The sequence below is a fragment of the Gavia stellata genome, chromosome 2 (genome assembly GCF_030936135.1).
Source record: "Gavia stellata isolate bGavSte3 chromosome 2, bGavSte3.hap2, whole genome shotgun sequence".
In the NCBI taxonomy this organism is placed as follows: domain Eukaryota; kingdom Metazoa; phylum Chordata; class Aves; order Gaviiformes; family Gaviidae; genus Gavia; species Gavia stellata.
Window position 1 is genome coordinate 74210318 of NC_082595.1, and position 18867 is coordinate 74229184.

The 18867-nt window shown below is 42.6% G+C and overlaps 1 protein-coding gene across 27 annotated transcripts in view; it reads left to right on the top strand.

Moving 5' to 3' along the window:
- The window catches only part of SNAP91 (synaptosome associated protein 91), a 68151-nt gene extending 64503 nt beyond the window's left edge, over nucleotides 1-3648 (top strand). For 26 of the 27 annotated variants that reach the window (XM_059833619.1, XM_059833659.1, XM_059833686.1 and 23 more), the window contains 3 exons: nucleotides 1093-1176; nucleotides 1247-1351; nucleotides 3556-3648. In XM_059833619.1, the coding sequence (XP_059689602.1) occupies nucleotides 1093-1176; nucleotides 1247-1351; nucleotides 3556-3648 (282 nt within the window). The remainder of the gene's footprint in view (nucleotides 1-1092; nucleotides 1177-1246; nucleotides 1352-3555) is intronic. The other variant, XM_059833753.1, reaches the window with a different exon arrangement.
- Nucleotides 3649-18867: the final 15219 nt, after the last annotated feature.

Below are 18867 nucleotides of genomic sequence, written 5' to 3' on the forward strand. Positions count from 1 at the left end.
CTGTCCTTTGAACTGAAAGTGTGCAAACTGCTCTCCAAGCATGCTGAGATGTAACTGACTCAAGGTAGGCACTAAGGATGTGGAGGCTCAGTCATGACGGTACAGCTTCTGTAATAGCTTGAGAAATTGTGCCAATATACTTAAGCCATATGCTAGCAGTAATGAGGTTCCTAAAAATCCTACTACCATTTGTAAATCCCTTCCTTAAATGCCTCCTGCCTCTCTTCAGAGCTGTTAATAATTTGGATTGTATGTACTTCTGTGAAAAGGAGAGACTTGGGTGCTTTCAAGGCCATAAGGAGACTCTGTGCATGGGAAGTTACAGACAAGGGAACCAAAAGGGATGATGTGTAGGTTCTGCTGGATAAGTGGGGTGGCCTTGTTCAAAGATGCTGTTGTGCTGTATGTCCAGTCGGACTACTGAACTAACAGTTCTCTCTTCCCAAGTCCAAGTGAAACATCACCTTTTTCTCATTTGTTACTTGAATGAAAATCATAACAGGTTAAGTATATGCATGAAAAGCATAACAAGACAAACGGAACTCTCCTTAGTGAAGTATGTAATGGTTGTGATTGTGGCTTAAGTGTGTGAACTTATTCTTAAATGAATATCACTGCATAAAAATACTATTTTTTTTTTAAACTGGAAACTAATTCTAGCAGTTATTTCCCTTAGCTTTACAATCTGCTTAAGCTTTTACTAAAATACAGTGCTATAACAAGTACAATAGTGTGTTGGCTATCAGTTATGAAATTGAGATGCTTTCTTACATGGTGTAGCAGGAGGAGGCAAGTACATATTTTCTTGGGCCTATTTTGAGTTGTATTCAGTTCAATGGACTCCATTCATGAAGAGAATGGAGTCTGTCAGCCTTGCTTTCTTATGAAAAAGCAAGCTGAGCATTAGCGTAAAGACTCATTCAACTCTCTCATTCTTTGAAGCATTGCAGTTTTGAGGTTAGGTATTATCTGCTGCTTAACAGTCCTACTTTCCAGAACAACTTTGAGAATCCTGGAGACTCTGTGTGGTTTCCAGATACTTGGTGCTACAGAGATTCTTGCATTTTTTAATTTTTTAAAAAAATTTTTTAGACGGGAGCCGTGCCTCCAGCAAGTGCTGTTCCTGCCACAGGAGGTACTCCACCTGTCCCACAGCCAGGAGCAGCATTTGGGATGGTGAGTCTCTCCTGTTACGCGGCTCTCCTTTCTTCATTCAGAACCCTACTCACACTGCGTTAATTCACAGCCCCCAGCAGGCACAGGTGTACCCATGATGCCCCAGCAGCCAGTTATGTATGGGCAGCCTATGATGAGACCACCATTTGGAGCTGCCACTGGCCCTGGTGTACAGGTAAGTGTTACTACTAGATGAATGTTTAATTGTTCTCCATTTCTCTAGAAAGTAGCTTGTGGGTATGCATTATCTCAGTTCAATTCTAGCTGTAGGACTGTAAAAGAGATTTCTTATAGTATCAGCTGCCTGACTTAGAATCAGAGAATCATTCAGGTTGGAAAAGACCTGTAAGATCATCGAGTCCAACCATTAACCCAACACTGCCAAGGCCACCACTAAACCATGTCCGTAAGTGCCACACCTATATGTCTTTTAAATACCTCTAGGGATGGTGACTCAACCACCTCCCTGGGCAGCCTGTTCCAGTGCTTGACAACCCTTTCAGTGGAAGAAGTTTTTCCTAATATCTAATCTAAACCTCCCTGGTGCAACTTGAGGCTGTTTCCTCTCATCCTATCACTTGCTACTTGGGAGAAGAGACCAACACCCACCTCACTACAACCTCCTTTCGGGTAGTTGTAGAGAGCAATAAGGTGTCCCGTCAGCCTCCTTTTCTCCAGACTGAACAACCCCAGCTCCCTCAGCCGTTCCTCATAAGACTTGTGCTCCAGACCCTTCACCAGCTTTGTTGCCCTTCTCTGGACACACTCCAGCACCTCAGTGTCCTTCTTGTAGTGAGGGGCCCAAAACTGAACACAGGATTCAAGGTGCGGCCTCACCAGAGCCGAGTACAGAGGCACGATCACCTCCCTGCTCCTTCTGGCCACACCATTTCTGATACAGGCCAGAGTGCTATTGGCCTTCTTGGCCACCTGGGCACACTGCTGGCTCATATGCAACTGGCTGTTGACCAATACCCCCAGGTCCTTTTCCGACAGGCAGCTTTCCAGCCACTCGTCCCCAAGTCTGTAGCATTGCATGGGTTTGTTATGAGTCAAGTTCAGGACCCGGCACTTGACCTTGTTGAACCTCATACAATTGGCCTCGGCCCATCCATCCAGCCTGTCCAGATCCCTCTGCAGAGCCTTCCTACCCTCAAGCAGATCAACATTCCCGCTGAACTTGGTGTTGTCTGCAAACTTGCTGAGGGTGCACTCAATCCCCTTGTCCAGATGGTTGATAAAGATATTAAACAGAACTGGCCCCAATACTGAGCCCTGGGGAACACCACTTGTGACTGACCACCAGCTGGATTTAACTCCGTTCACCACAACTCTTTGAGCCTGGCCATCCAGACAGTTTTTTACCCAGGGAAGAGTACGCCTGTCCAAGCCAACCGTTGACTTGCAACAGATCACATGAATCACCTTGATTTTTTTCAGTTCCCTTGTACAAAACCAATGGAACAGATTTGAAGTTTCCTACATCTATGTCCAAGATCTGTTTTTGGGGGAGATTTGAGTAAAGCTCAAAGTGGAGCTGATGGGCATTCCTATTGTATTCAGAGCTTGTCAACATTTACTACAGCTGCACTCTGCATCTTCCTTCCCAGCCCACCAAGAGGATTCTTCAGAAAACTGACCTTCTGCTTATGAACAAGCTAAGGTCTCAAGTTCTTGGATGACAGCTGTGTCTCAGTAAACGCAAGTTTAACTGGTTCAGACTGGTAGCTTGCTGGGTTTCTTTCGGTGCAAAACACCCGGTTCCCTGAGTAAGGTGGAGGCAGCAGGGAGTAAGGTCAGGATGGGAGAATCATTTGGCTCCAGAGTGAAAAGGGTTGCATGGAACTTGAAAAACTGACACTTTCTGTGCAATAACTGGTGATTTTTATGCCTACCAGAGGAGGAACAGAGTATAATACAGTCACATCTCCGGTACACTTTGGGCTCGTATTTACACTGCCAATGTAGAACAATTTGTATGTAAATGCTAGTCGCTAGGATTTTCAGATGTACTCTGCAGCATGCACTTTGCTTATTCTACACCTTGGTGTTTAACATCTAACAGTTGCTTAAGTTCTGTCTGGGTTGATGATCCTAACACCATTCTGCCTTACAGGGAGAGAGTGATTTGAAGCTACTCTAATTAGAATATGCAGTTTCTGTAGCAATGTCCATTAAACCAGCCAAACATTGTTAGCCCTGTAGTAAGGATGGAGTCTAAACAATGCTTGAGCAAAATGGCAACACACTGAACTTAAAGGAAATTTAGAACTTTGTATGCTTGCAATGTGCTTGTGTGGGAACCAGCTATACCTACCTAATGCTTGTATATCCTTGTCTGCTTTGTTTTTTTCTGCCTTCCTGGCTGGCATCTGTTAGCTTTCTCCAAGCCCAACTCCTGCTACTCAGAGTCCCAAGAAACCTCCAACAAAGGACCCATTAGCGGATCTTAACATCAAGGATTTCTTGTAAACGATAAGGTATTCTGTGACTGCCTGCCTAAGCATGTTATGCTGTGGTACGTGTCTGGCACACAGATGTTGATTAGGCCAGTAGATTGAATATGACTGATGAAATTGTAGCTGTAGAGATAGGTAGAAACATGCACTGATAATGTGGTTGTTTAAACAGAAACCCAAAGTCTCTGTCCACACTCTTAGTTTTAGCCTGAAAGCTTGTCTTTTGACTACTTTTTTTGCCAAAAGTGACCGCCAGGAAAAGTTATCTTCAATCTATAACTTCTGTTTTTGCCTTGTTTCCATTCATTCCAAGAGTTCATGTTTATTTTTCTTCCCTGAAATTAATACTGAAACAAATAGAATTATAACAGGGTACAAATACTGGGGGCAAAATGGTGCTGAAGAGGCTTGTTCCAGTCTTGTGGGCATGGAAACAGATTTGGTATCATAGGTGTGAAGGGATCAAAAGAGGAAAAACTTAGGTATCCTGATGATCAAGGGTAGGTTGTTTGCATCTCTTAAATGCTGCCAGCTAATGTTCTCCCCCACCATACAATTTTTCAAGGCACTGCTTTTCTGAATGCTAAGGCATGAGGTCCTGAGCAGTACCGTGTAGAACAACAGTGGGGAAGAACAGAGGAGTAAATAAAAAGAAAAAATGGAGGAGAAGCAAAAAAAGGTACTGCAGAATGGAAGGGAAAAAAGGCAAAAACATTACTGTGAGGGTTTTGGAGAAGGATGTGAAAGAGGGCCAAGTAGAAATATCAGATTGAATTGAACACTCAAGCCAATTAAAAAATAATAATGCAGAAGTATGGTAGGCATTTTATAATTAAGACTAGAATAATTTGCTGTTTGAGGAGAGGACAATCATTACATATATTCAAAGCCTTCTTCATAAGTCCTTTTCTTTCTACCTAGAGCATAATTCTAAGACTTGTTCTAAGCCTCCTCTGCACTAGAGTTAGCAGCAGTGGATGGGATCAGCCTGCTCTTAGCAGACACCACCCAGTCTCACTTCCCACTTCTCCAAACTCCAGCCCTGCTGCTTCACTAAAAACTGGTAACTCCATTGAGGTGTGAAGCAATGAGCAGATTCGGTGCTTTTTCTAGAACGTGCTTTATCTAACTCATTATTCCGGTTTGCATCTAATACTTTTCTGTTTTCACAGCTGCATTTTTTCTGACTGGATGATAAAAACATGAGTTTGGAGTCTACAAACAGATGCTCAGAGTTTCAAAGTGAGCCACCAGTACCAAACCCAGCGCTTACTCAGACTTTCTCTTCCTCCTGAAATGTGTAGCACAGCTGTGAAAGTGAACATTAGGAATGTGTACTACCTTAGCTGTTATCCCTACTCTCTCAAAATTTGTGTACTTGGGTTATTTGTGTTTTACAATTTAAACAATGGATGTATGTTTCTGATGCCTTCTAGTGCTTTTCTGAACCTATCCCATGGGGGCAGATTATGCAGCTGTTGTTTGGTGAGCCATTTGGAGCGATGTCTGTGGTTTTTGAAGGTTTCAATGTATATAACTTTTTGAGGACACCTAAAATTTCCCTAAGACTCAATTTCTCCTTTATCTGTTAGGAACATAGTGTGATAATACCAGATAGTAAGGAAAATACTTATGAAATTGTGTGGAATACATTTTTTTTTCTCCAGTCACAGGAATCTCAATTGTCGTGAAAAAATGTTTTATTTTTGTGGCACTGTATATGTTAAGATAACTTAAAGTAATATAAACTTCCATAACAAATACTTTTTCGATGATTTACCAAGAATGAAAAATCATATCTGAAAGAACACCATATTTATTGCTGTTTTTATTTTTAAATCTATTTTAATTATTTAAGGTTTTGCATTTAAAATTGGCATATTTATCAGTTCTTGCTAAATGCACTGAAAATAAGTAAAGGGTCAGTTTCTCTCCGTGTAGTTGGAAAAAGCAACCATAGTCATGCTGGCATTAAGGGATTTCAAATACAAGAGCACTCTTTGGTGTATCCGTAGTCAAAACATTACAAGTGATGTTACTCATCTCTGTTCAGTTCTTATGTACATCTCTTAATTTAGTGCTTACCTGTGTATGCCTTAGGCTAGTGTTTTCTCCATTGCCCCGAATGCGCTGTGAGTAGCTTTTGTACTATTGGTGATTAGATTTAATTCTGATCCAGAGATCCATGCCCTTTACTGTACATACTGTGTTTCTTTAATTTTTATTTGTTCTCATACTGTTTCTGCTGATGGCTTGGCGTAAGATCTTGACTCTTCAATGAGGTCACTGTTGATCAGTGTTACAAGTGGCTTGGCAGTTCTCTGTAAAAGCATATTGGGTTGGAAAGATATTCACCTAAAGTCTTTCAAATTAACTATTTAATCAATGTATGGTACCATTAAAAGTGGTTGTATCTGAATTTGCTGTGGGGATAACATACACCGTAATGGGAAAGTTCTATACAAAGCTAATTTCAAAATGGCTCTTCTTTGTATTTCAGTTTAAAAAAAAAAAAAAACAAAACAAAAACAAACAAACAAAAAACAAAAAACCCCAGTGCATGTGTGCCCTCTGAGATGCAATAAACACCTTGATCAAAGTAAATATCTTGTTGTCAGTCTCATGATCATTGAGATGTTGATCACAATAATACACTTCGAGAGGGGAAAAATGTGTATAGGTCCTGACACTGATTGCTGAGTCTGCTACATTTGGTAATGACTTTTGCTGATCTTTAAGCAGTACAGGAGAGATTCCTACAAAGCCAGACTGAGCACAAAGCCACAAGTAAAGTGGGGAGGGCGAGAGGAGAATTCTCTAGTTTGACCTATAACACCTCAGGAGGCTTCATTAAAGCACTTCCTCTCCTTAAACTAGAATAATATTGGAACTGTGGAAGTTTGTAATACTGGTCCTGATTTCTTTCCTGTGAGGTATCATTCAACAGCTGATTGAGAGCTTGCACAGCTACCATGCTACCGGAACTGCTTGTGCTACGGTTCCTCTTAGGGCAGGATGAAAGGAGGAGAAAACATTTTACACATTTTAGTACATTAAACTCTTTCTGGTATGAGGTGACTAACTAGAGACCTTGATTTAGTAACAAAATAAAGTGATGAAGCAGTACTGAATGCCAAGGGTTGTTTCCAAGTACTTTATAAACAACAAAACACTGAAATGACTTGATACACTCTGGTAAGGTTTGAATCTTGACCTGGATTTCAAAAACATATGAAAGCTGTGCAACCAGTAGCGGAGTGCCATTGCTTAAGAGGTGTTTTGGTTATTCATTTGGGTTCTTTACTTGCTACTACATTGGTATTCTGAATCTATCACATTTGGCATTGGAAAAGTTGATTTTATACTTCAGCCTTAGGCTGAGTGCCCTGTTAAGTCAGGGTGTTCTGGATTAGAAATCTGTAAGGCTCAGCAAATTGCTGTGTTTTCTCACTATTTGAGCACAAAGTCCTGAACAAGGTCAGTAACTGCACCCTCCGTAAGACTCACCATGGTTTTGCCCATCCTTCCTATGTGCTATGTGTTGCCAAATGCAGGGAGCGCTCGGCTTCTTACCGCTGTGTTGTGCATGTCCTCTCAAAGTAAGGACAGCATTTTCAGAGGACAGTCATAACCAAACGTGTAAATGTATTCAGACCAGTTCATCAGTGTCGCATTCAAATTAAGATGATGAACTACTACTCACTGAATTGCAAATGAATGCTTGCAATGTTACATATTTCAAGGGGTGAAACCTCAGCATGAGGGCTTTTTTTCTTTGCCAGGTGCATGCCCCTGCCATGCAGTAATTGCCTTTCTCCATCAGCTTCATCCGTGTCCACAACCCTTGATCCTTGTTCTTGTTAGTCTTCTGTAGATCTCATGGCAAACAGCTCTGTGCAAGCCTGGGGGCTGTGTGTGGTGTTTGATACCCTGTGAGGAAATAGAAGCCTGGACAGAAAGCAAACTTGGTGGAAGAGCAAGAAGCTTGTGCACTGTGGGAAGTAAAACCAGTGTAGTTCCTCAGTATGTTGAGTAAGGCTAACCAAAAGTGACTCTCGTTCTCCCCAGTACAAAGGAGTTATAAAATCTGGCTTGCAAGGAAAACAAGTGGTTGTCTCCTGGCCTGTAGACATGAACATATTATCATCTGAGTTTCATCAGCCAGGCATGAACGCATCTGTGTCCTGCTATGACTAACCACTTCTCAATACAAGCTATAGAAAAGAGTGGGTGGGGAGGAGGGCTCCCATCTGTGGGAGGAAGAAACTGTCTCCTTCCCTTGCATTTTTCATGAGGGGAGGACAGGTTTCAGACAGCAAATATGTCCCTTACCCAAGCTCTTGCTGTTCTGTGTGCTGGCTTCTTTAGAAGCTGGCACCTCTGGCCGCGTGAGACTTCTGTAGCTCCCCCTTAAGTCTTGGGTGCCTTAGGGAGTGGTAAATAACCTGGAGAACATGAACTCAGCTTTCTGTAGAGGTTTGAACAAAAATACCCAACTTCTTCCTCAGAACTGACTCATTTTTTGAATGTTTGGTGTTAGCAGTGCCTCCTGCTCCTCTTCCCCATTCATTTGTCATTAATTTTAATTGGCTTTATTTGAGATTTTTTGCTGTGTTTTATAACGTATGCCTTTCAAAATGTACTGTAGCTTGAGTTGAGGGCTTCTGGATTGATGATGGTGTTTCCCCATGTGAAAGCCTGGATGGTGAAAACTAAATTGCTGTTGCCTTATAAGATCCTGGGAACCACCTTAGCATTTCAGGCTGGTTGCAAAATCAGGCTGCTGCCTGAACTTCTATTCCTAAGATTTAGTAAGGCAGCTGCAAAGGCTAGAGACTTACCTTAAAAACCAAGCAGGAAAGTCTAGAGCAAAAACTGCAGCTGGGGGGGAAGAGGGGAAGATTTGCTTTGTAAATGTATTTGAGACTTTGGTAGTATGAGGTGCTACTTACTGGTGGGTGACAGCATCTAGTTCATCATCCAGTAGCTACAGCTGACATTGTTTTATCTTGTTGGCATGAATCTTTGCTCCTGCTCCTCCCCATCCCTCACCCCAGAATAAAAGCTGTCTGCTCAGGCAACTTATTCTGCGGGATGGGGTGGGGGGAGGAATCCCAATAGCTCTTAATGCCTAGAAAAGCCAACTGAAACTTCCTGTGGTAGAAATAGTGGCAGTGACACAAAGATGATACACTGAGTTACTGATCAGCTCTTCTAGAACATGAAATATATCAGAAATTTTATTAAAAGATAAACCCTTTTTTCCATGTATTGCATACTGCTAGTGCTGCGAGCAGCGTGGGAAGTGGCAGACGCTGAGTGGTAATGAGGGGACGAAATAAGAGTTTCAGAGGTGGGATTACAGAAGGAGAAAGGCTATACGTACATATTTTACAGCAGACAGCACTGCCATTTTTTTCTGTTCCAGCTCTTGGCTCTTAAAGCTTCACCACCTCCTCCCTTTCCCTTAATTAAACTCTGCAAATGATGTGGGTAGCAAAAGCCTGATGCTTGTTCTGTTGCCCAAGACATCTCTGAATGCAATGATAGGTGTAAGAACAGTTGCCTTTAGGAGTTAGCAAAGGTGGTAGAGCAGAAGCAGAAACTGAAGCAAGTGAAGAAATGTGTGTGTGGGTGTGACATCCACTGCAAGGACTGAGGAGAGCAAACCTCTTCTCCGGTGGTGTAGGGGAACCTGTAAAGGGTCTGATGAATGTCTGCCCTGCAACAGCACTGTAAAGCACCTGCATCCAAATGTTCATGGTTGAACATGGTGAAGTTTGACCCATATTTTTGAAATATAGTTTAGTATGATGGAAGAGATTCGTCTGTTTACCTCAATATCATAAATACCTGAAGTAGCCATCTTTTTTGAAGGTCTTGCCAAAGCACTAATCCACCCTGTTGGAAGCAGACATTTCATACCACTAAGCGCAACAGCAGGTACGTTGAAGGCACGTGCTGCATGAAGCCACTGTAAAGATGCAAAGATCCCAGGAACTATGATCTTAGGCGAAAGGGAAAGCTGAGTCAATCTTTCTATGGGCATGCCTTTGGGATAGAGCACACCATTCCTTTTGTGCTTGGAAGAAGAGGTTTCCAGCGGTGTGTTAAAATTACCACTTCCCAGCTTACCTCCACCCCATCATGACAGTATCTCGTGCTTGTCTAGCGTCCCTGCTGCTCAGGGATGAACAAACACACCAGGCCTTGCTCAGCACTGCGTTTTGCGGGACATGAACTGTCCTCATTTTACATGTATGTTCAAATATACAGTCAGATATACATCATTAAATACATATATATAAATTTGCAGGCAGCTAGTGACTTTGCCTTGCTGCCTGCGTCCTGTGCCATCAGCATCGCAGTTCGCTTTGTGTTTCTTCCTGCGAACCTTTGCAGCAGTGTGACTGAAACACTTTCCCATAGCTTGATACAGTGCTCTCATTTCAGAAATAGTATTGATGGAAATCCATCTGCTTACCTCATCATGCTTTCTTGAAGATCTGGTTGTGCAGAATTTGCTTATAGAGCCCTTGGCTCCAAGGCAAGTCATGCTGGAAATTTGCTTCTCTCTCAAAATATTTGACTGCCTGTGATGCCCGTAGGATGGCTAAAATATTTTACTCTCCAAGGGATGGTCTGGGCCCAGACAGGGGGAGAGACAAGGCAGCATTCAATACACTATAGCTAATTCTTAATTGACACAAAAGCTCCATTAACTCCAATGGCACACACATCACCCAGCAGTGCATCTGTTTTTGTGCAGGGGCTGTTTTTAAGCATCCTCCTAAACTTATGTGAAATTAAATTAGGCTAGTTATTTGGCTAATAATTAATTCATTTTTTTTCTCTCTAAAACTTCTCTTTGTATTTTAAAATCCGAGATATACAGATGAAATCACCTTCTTATTACCATAGTCCTCTTACAGACTAGAGTGTTGATTCCCATTTATTAACAAAGAGACCATACAAAAGATACTGTTCTTTTTCAAAGTAATATAAATAAATTACATAGTGACAGTAAGCAGATTTTCTATGTAAATGCTTAGCTGTTGTTTAGGATTGTAAGTAGTAATCATAAAACTAACGTGTGTGTATATAAGTCTGTAATGCTCCACACGCTTGTTAGTCTGAGATACTACTAAGTAAACCTATTTCTCCCAAGCAGCTCTATAACCATGTTACTGGAGGACAGCTAATACTTGCTTCCATGTTTGCTTAAGCCTTCCTGGTTTCTCCAGAACCCGATATATTCAGTTATCTAGAAAAAGTGCACCTTGTGGTTCCTAGAAGTGAAGTATTAATCTTCAAGATTTTAAAACATAGCCTGATAGATTATGTCCTTGATGGTTAGTAAGATGTTACATTAGGTTTTGGTATATACATCTTGCACATATGTAATCAGCACAGTTAAACGTAATTTAGAAAAGTGTTACACTGTTCTGTCCACCCAAAATACAGTATTCTGTATCCAGGATTGATTTCCCGGGGATTTCAGGATCCTGGCAAACATTTATTGTAATAAAGTAGCTTATGCATCTGTTAAAATATTTTGCTTCTTTAGACATTTGGCTTCGTGACTGATCACTAAAATCAACTCTAATCCTACTCTGTCATTTAGCCTGGCTTGTGGATTTTTCAGACAACTCCTTTTTTTTTTGCCAACAGATGTTGAGGGATGGATTTGGGTTGTTTGTGCTTTTGACAGCTTTTAGAAATACCTCAAAGAATTTGCTAACGTATCACTTATAACCTCCATCTCTCTTTAGATGAGGAGTATATACTGAGAAATGGGCAAATCATCTATATTTCATTCAAATGCAAATTTTAGAGGAACAGAGAACTGCAAAGGAATTGCAAGCCCTGGGAGCTGTAGTGATACCTATGCCAGGCTATATCGCACGGACTCTTCTGTATGCCATGGATGCTTTCTGTCGTTAGCAAGGAAAATCCCCCATCTCAAACCCGCAACATTGTCTTTGCTGTACCTTTACCCCTCTGGGGCTAACACAGGAACAGCCCTCACTTACATTTTAAGTAAAACGCTTTTTACATCAATGTAGCATTGCAAGTGGTTGGTCTGGAAATCTTGAAGTAGCGGGTGTCGTGTATGAACTGTTTACAGTCCAGTTCAGCACAGTTTGCACGAAGAGCCTTCGTGGATGTGCTTCTCTGATTTAATGACCTTTAAAATAGCTAGCAGGCTTACAGAATATTATTCTTCTAGTTGTACAGTTCAGCTTGCCAGCCAGGCTTTGCCATTTGAGACTGAAGTTACAGTGGCTGGAAACTTTAACTGATAAGTCCAGTATTTTGATAGATCTGTCAGAGATGGAGGAGAGATGCAACTAAAATGAAATCATTTTCCCTTAGCCAAACTGAAGAGCTAAGCTGATTCAATCTACACTGTACTGGAACAGACTCTTGCGTGAAATATAATATTTTTCTCTTGGCCAAAGCATTTTATTGCCAATATAAAAGTTCTGCATAACTATGCAGGCTGTTTCACTTAAAAGTTGGCTCTCTGCTGCAGATAAACAAGACCAACACAGCTTGCTGCACTCCACTGCAAAGGCAACGCATTCAGAGTATGTGAGGTTTCCACTTTAAGACTGCTGGGCAGGATCATAAGATAGAAATCACAGAAAATAGAGAGCCATCTACTCTATTCCCCTGCTCTAAAGCCAAAATTGTATAATTCCCAACAGATTTTTCTCAAAGACCTCCATCACAGCACAGCCTTTCCAAACACCACTGCAGGACATCACCTCCTTCACCCTGAGAAAGCTGCCGTTACTGTATTACCTGATTCCTCCTCACTGCGCGTTGAACTGTTGGTTTTTCTGTCTGTGAGGATACTCCCTTTGCTCTTTGCAGCAGCAAAGATGATATTTGGACAGTTACCACGGTCATTCTTCTGTCTTATGCCCTCTGTCTCCAATCTTTCCTTGCCAGTCAAGTTTTCTAGATAGCTGATCAGTCTTGGTACTCTCTGCACGCTCTTCCACTCGTCTGCGCCTCCCCTGAAGTGCAGCATCCAAAACGGGACACAACAGCGGAGCGAAGGCACGCCCGTGCTGTGTGTAACAGAAATACCATGTCTCAGGGCTTGTGAGCCAGGCTCCCAGTTACAGATCCAAGTGTGGCATCTGCACTTTCCCCAGCAGGATTGCATTATTGGGCTATGGTCAGCCTACGCTCCTCTATGCTCTTAAAGTCCTTCCTGAAGAGCTGCAATTTAAACAATTGCCCTTCAGTGTACATTTATGCATAGTGTGTAGCCGTTTGGGGGGGTTGGGGGGAGAAAAACAGGAATAAAAATTTAAAAAGGAAATTATTTTTAAAATAAGAAATTTGACAGTTTGAAGAATTTCAGTATGGAGTGTTACTGTTTGGCTCTTTGTGACATTAATAAGACTCAGTACACTGTTAAATTTTTTCAGCAAGGGAAGAAGTTTGGGGAGGAGGTGAGAGGCCGTGGACTGAAATTCTCTCCTTTTCAGTTAGTTGGATCTCTGTGTGCATGGGGAGTCGTCCTGGGAGAATTCACCATATGGCAAAGACCGCAGGGCAGACCAGCTCTGTAGGAGATGGGACTGTCCATCCTCTCTCAGCCCTTTGAATGCAGGATCCTCAAACTCTGTTTCTCCCACATGCGGCTTGCTCAGGCGCCTGGCAGGAAAGACAAAAACGGGAGGCAGCTGCAGGTCTCTAGTGGGTGATGGGAGAGGTGAGGAAGGAGACAGTGTAGTGTGGGGGCATAAGATCGGGGTCTCAGACACTGTGACAGCGTCATTCGCTCCTCTTCAGATACTGCTTGAGTATATCTTATTTACAATCACACTACTATGTATGTATTGTACATAGTAATATATACTTATAGTGTATTCACTGATGTACCATATATATGTATACATACACGTACACATGCTATACTTGATATCTAATTTTAAGCAGGGTCTCCGAAATCTGCAATTGTACGTTCTTTCTAACAAAGCTGCTATGTACAGGTTGGAAAACGTAAAATACCTTGTTTGGTAACCCTAGCTGATTTTTGCCCAGAGTAGTGCTGGTATATCGACAGTTTCTCTCCGTTGCAAGCTTGAGCCTGCCCCTGAGACAAAAGTATATGGAGAAGCGCATTTGGTGTGAGATGCCCCACTGCACGGGCGGGGGTCAGCAGCAGGGTCCTCGCTTCCATGGTGATGAATGTGCCCATCTGGAGGAATCTCCCAATGAATGTAATGATGCAAGTGGCTGGAAATAGCAGAACGGAGAGTTTTAAGTGCCTCTTAAATAAGAACGGTGGTAACATTAACAGATCAAGAGCACAGGTTTCTTTTCCTTGCTAGCTGTGCCGCATTCACATGCGGTGAATGTGTAAGGGGTAATAGGGAGAGGTGGAATACAGCTACCGGCTGTAATCTGGCCGTGATACGCTTCTGAACTGCTCTGCTCTCATAGAAGGTTTTGTGGATTTTAATGGCCATAATATCTGGATGTTGTTTAGATATCCTCCAAAAGACTCTCTCATCAGTAGAAGGCTGATCATCACCACCAACCAGAGCTACTGCCTTTGGATTGCCCCAGGGCACGTAGCAATACCTGCTGAACCCCTAATTCTGTAATTGGTAGAGCTGCCTAAAAAGCCCTCTGCTGAGAGGAGAATGACATTGACATCCCACTAAAATAAAAATGAAACAAAACAACTGCCAAAAAACCCCTAATTGCTTGAAAATTTTCTTTCCATGCCCTTAGTCAATAAGTAGTAGAAAAAATCATGTCAAGTTTTCTTTTTAAGAATGGCTGTGAATCTCGCAGTTATTTTAGTAATTATCTGCTTCACAGGTAACCTGGTTTCCCACCAGTCTTGTGTCTCTGAGCTGTATCATTATCATGTTTCTACCAGGATATACTTGGTTCCATGGAGGCGTCACCAGACAAGCCTAAAAATTTACAGAAAGTTTGCTTTTAAATTAGGAGGAGGGAGCTGGCTTCTAGAACTAGAAATGTGACTTTTTGTATGTCTAAAAATACTTGTCTTGAAGCTTAGCCTTTGCCAAATAAAAAAAAAAGCTGCATTGTGGCCTGGAAAAGTATGTGGCTGCACCCCTCTGTCCCAGGACCGTGTAATTTTGGCTCTGTACGCGGGCTCTGACTGATGTGGCAAGAGAAGAGCACACGAGGGCCAGCATGGGCTGGGCAAACAGGCTGCGCTTACAGCCCTGTCTCCACCTTGCACATTAAAAAAAGGGCTGGTATAGGGATATAATGAAACATGGAGTTTCCCAAGCTCTTTCCAATATTTACGGTGTTCTAAATTTATGCTGTTTAATGGTATTGACGGGGGAAAAAGGCAGGTGCTCTTCACTGTGCATACTGTAATACGAAGGCTTTACCCCTTCTGTAGAGTTGTGATTTTCTCTTTCGCAAATGGTACATAAAGAAATGCTGCAGATAAGACCTATCTACAACTTCTATAGCTTTTCTTTTCCAGGCTTAGTCCTTGGATTTGCTGTAGAAAGCTGTGCTGCTGCAACAAGACATTGCCTTGGCAGCAGTCTTAAATAACTGCTGTGATAAACCTCACCCGCAGCAGGCTACTGAGAAGATTCCTGCCGGATTTCTCCAGGTGCTGAGCAGATGTGGCTCCCACGCAGGCACATCTCCCTGCCGGGCATCACTCGCTTTTCGCTTGAAACTGTTACTCCAGTGGACCTTGCGAGGCTATGGGAGCCGTTTACAGCCCAATTAGTATAATCTGATTAATAGCATCAAATAATTGTTATTTCTGCAGTCAGTTAGATCAGTGAAATTAAATAAAGTTTCCCTGGGAGAGAAGGGTGTGCCTAGGAGATTAAACCCTGTGCTTTCTGCTGGGGTCCAGAGCCAGTGACCTCTCCCTCAGCCAGCATCCGCGGCAGAAGGAGCTGTCAGGGCAGCCCAGAGCTGTTTTGTAAGGGACGTCGCAATATTGCTCCTTCAGCTGGCAGCCTGCGTTTATGTTGACTCAGAGCTTGTGAAAGCATTTCCAAGGCTGGCTCCAGATTCGATGCGTTGTTTTGGAGCTATGCACGCTGGTTTGCTTGCAGTGGTTTTGCCTTTAGTTCTCTGTTTGCAGCTGTTACCTTAATAGCACTTTGAAGGGGTTTCTCTTGGACAGAAAGCCAAATTCCTCCTTGTATAGCACCAATGGTTGGGCATTATTTATTTAATTTTGGTGTTTACGTAGAAAATGAGGTGAAACCCCAAAGCAGGCACAACTAAAAAAAATTAAAAAGTGGAATTAGCAACAGAGAGAACCCAAGATGGGCAGGGAAGCATGAGATGAAGTTGCAAACAGGGCATTAAAAATAGCTGAAGTATGGTGAGGGAGACTAGCCCCGCTCCAAAGGGCAGGACCCCAAGGAAGTGGGGGCACAGTGGGACTGTGAAGATGCTCTGGTCAACCGAGGCGCTGAAAGAGAGTCTAGAGCAAGGGGAGCCAAGGTGAGCCCTACAGGGAGCTCCCCCCCACCACTGGTGCAGCTCCTGCCTGGAGCCCTGGCTGGCACTCCTCTGCTCAGCCAAGGAGCTTCCTTTCCTGGAGGGAGTTTGGGATGGGATGGGATGGGATGGGATGAGATGGGATGGGATGGGATGGGATGGGATGGGATGGGAGGGTACACTGTGGTGGGAGAAGCACGAGATTCACAGGTCAAGGGATGTCTAAGCCTGTACCTCTGTGATGGGGGTATTGGGAGGAGGGGGTCTGGGCCCGCCCTGGCTGTATTTCCTCCAAGGTCTCTGCAGCGGAGCAGGGGACAGGTTCTCCAGTCTCCTTCATCCCTCGGCTGTGTGCATGCCTGATGTAAAGCTGTTTGAAGACTAAGGAAAGCAGTCTGAAGCAGCACACAGAAGTGAACAGAGAATCAATGGAGTGTGTTGCTTGTAGGACTGAGGCACATGTTTCCCAGCTGTCCTGGTGAGGAGCAAGAGCATCAAGTCCATACATTACTGAGTGAGGGAGAGCCAGGACTTTTCCCCACTATAAAAATAGTTCCCATAAGATAAGAGTCAAAGGCATGAAAAACAGTTCCTAGGAATAGGATCAACGTGAAAAAAAGCACATTGGCAAGTTCAGAAGTGTCTTGTATGTAAACTTTCCAATATGCAAAAGAAAAATCAAGAAAAGGTGCTTCATTAGCTTGATGATAAATGGGCAGAGCGTAGGGTGGGGGCAAAGTTGATGTCATTAATGTGAAGGATGCAAAGGTGAAGGCTGAATTGAGAAGAAATACACAAATACTGTATGGCATTTCTTTTACGCTTGTAGCTGGAGATAGCTAACACAATCTCTGCAGAGCCTTCAAGCTGAGGAGGAGTTTAAAGCCCCTCCTTGTGTGTGTGCACCTGCTGTACCATGGATTTATACATCAAAATAACCGATCCAAAGTCATAACCCCATAAAGAAAATTCTCTACCAGTTCAAAGGTAATAAAATATAATTAGTGGTAGCTGTATTTTTTTTTAAGCTTGTGGACACTGTTTTCACAGTATGGACAGAAAACTAACCTCACATTTGTCATTGCACAGATGCCTGATTGTATTTAGTCCCAACCAGTAAGGAAAAAAATCAATAAGCAAGAAGTGAAGGTCTCAAGCACATCAGTCGTATAAGCAGCAGTACTTGATCACAGATCACTGTTGTAACAGGTTAATTTACAAGCAATAAAGTATCATATCGAAATTGAACACTGTCAAAGCTACTTTCCCTTTTGAGTACTGGCTTCCTTTTTATTTCTTTCTAAAAGAAATAATCCTGTTTACAGATCATAAATTCCTAGTGTGTAATGCTTTATAACAAGTAAATACATATAATATGCGGTGAGTCAAATTTCCCTATAAGGTTCACCATTATAAATGAGAGGAGAATGTGATGCAGTGTTTGTTTGGTTACTGGAGCTTAGTGTTTCAATGCACCATTATTAAAAATTACTTCATACATCCTCCATGGATACACAGAGCAAAACGTATAAAGACCTAAAATGTCAGTGGCCACGTGCCTGGAAGCCTCCGTTCATGTCCACCGTTTAAGAAGACCAGGTCTGAGCCCAAACTCACAATAAGCACCAAGAGTTTGGTAGCACAATAAATCTCTTCCCCTGTGGGGAGATGGTGGGATAGACAACCAGCAACTGGTTGTTCTTTCGCCATGTAACTCACCACAGCTCTGGAACGCATCCACGTCCTGCACAGATGAGCATGGAAGAAAAACCCATACGCCACACATATCTGTAAAGTCTCTGTTGCCTTTATGAATACATATTTTTCAGAATATCCCTGTTTTACATAAATAAAAATATGGTGCTTGTCTAACAGATTAGTTTTTAATTTTTTTTCCCTTCATATTACTAGTAAATCCCCTTTGGAGTAACTTGGTGTTCTCTTTTTTTTGCGTGTTGGGAAGGGGAAGCCCTTTCCGGCATTCGAGCGCATGTTGCACCTCCACCACTGAGCGGGTTGGTTTGCTCCTGTACAAGAGCCAGCAATATTTAGCTGATAAGTTAATCATTCAAGAGAAGGCAAAGAAATGTGAAAACTAGGGTTGCCTTTCACTGTAGGAAAAATAGAAATCATGGTTTTTTCCCTTTACTAAGGCACTGTGCTTTTTTGCTGTTGATCACAGTGTTCAACTTTGCCTTCTCTTGTCCTCTTCTCCTTCTGGGGCCTGCCCTGCTTCAAAATGCCCCCAGAGAAGTATGGCCAGAAAGGGTGCTTTGCCATGTGCTCTCTCCTGGCTGCTTCCATCTTTGATTAAGCAAAGCTGAAACCAGCGTTTAATCCATAAAGTAGGAAATTAAACTGGAGGGGAGGGGTGGGAGAGTGCTGCAACTGCAGCCAAAGGGCAGCTGAGTAATTTGCCTGAAAACGAGCCCAACTTGGTTTCATACAATGTTTTCAAACTCTTTCACATGGAAAAGGAGTGGAGCCATAGCAACTGCAATAACTACGGTGCGTACATAATTGCCAAGAGGCACAATCTTTGTAAAATATTTGTGTAGCTTTTCCAGTGTGTCTGATCTTTTTTCTTAGCAGTAACGGCTAAAGGGTAAGCCATTATCAAGGCTTAGAGACATATTCCAAGTAGGAGGAATGAACAATTCGTCAGGACTACCTGCATAATAACCGGCATAAGAAGCTACTTCTTTGGTGGATTTGAGTTGCTGTTATTTGGTGAAGGCCTTTT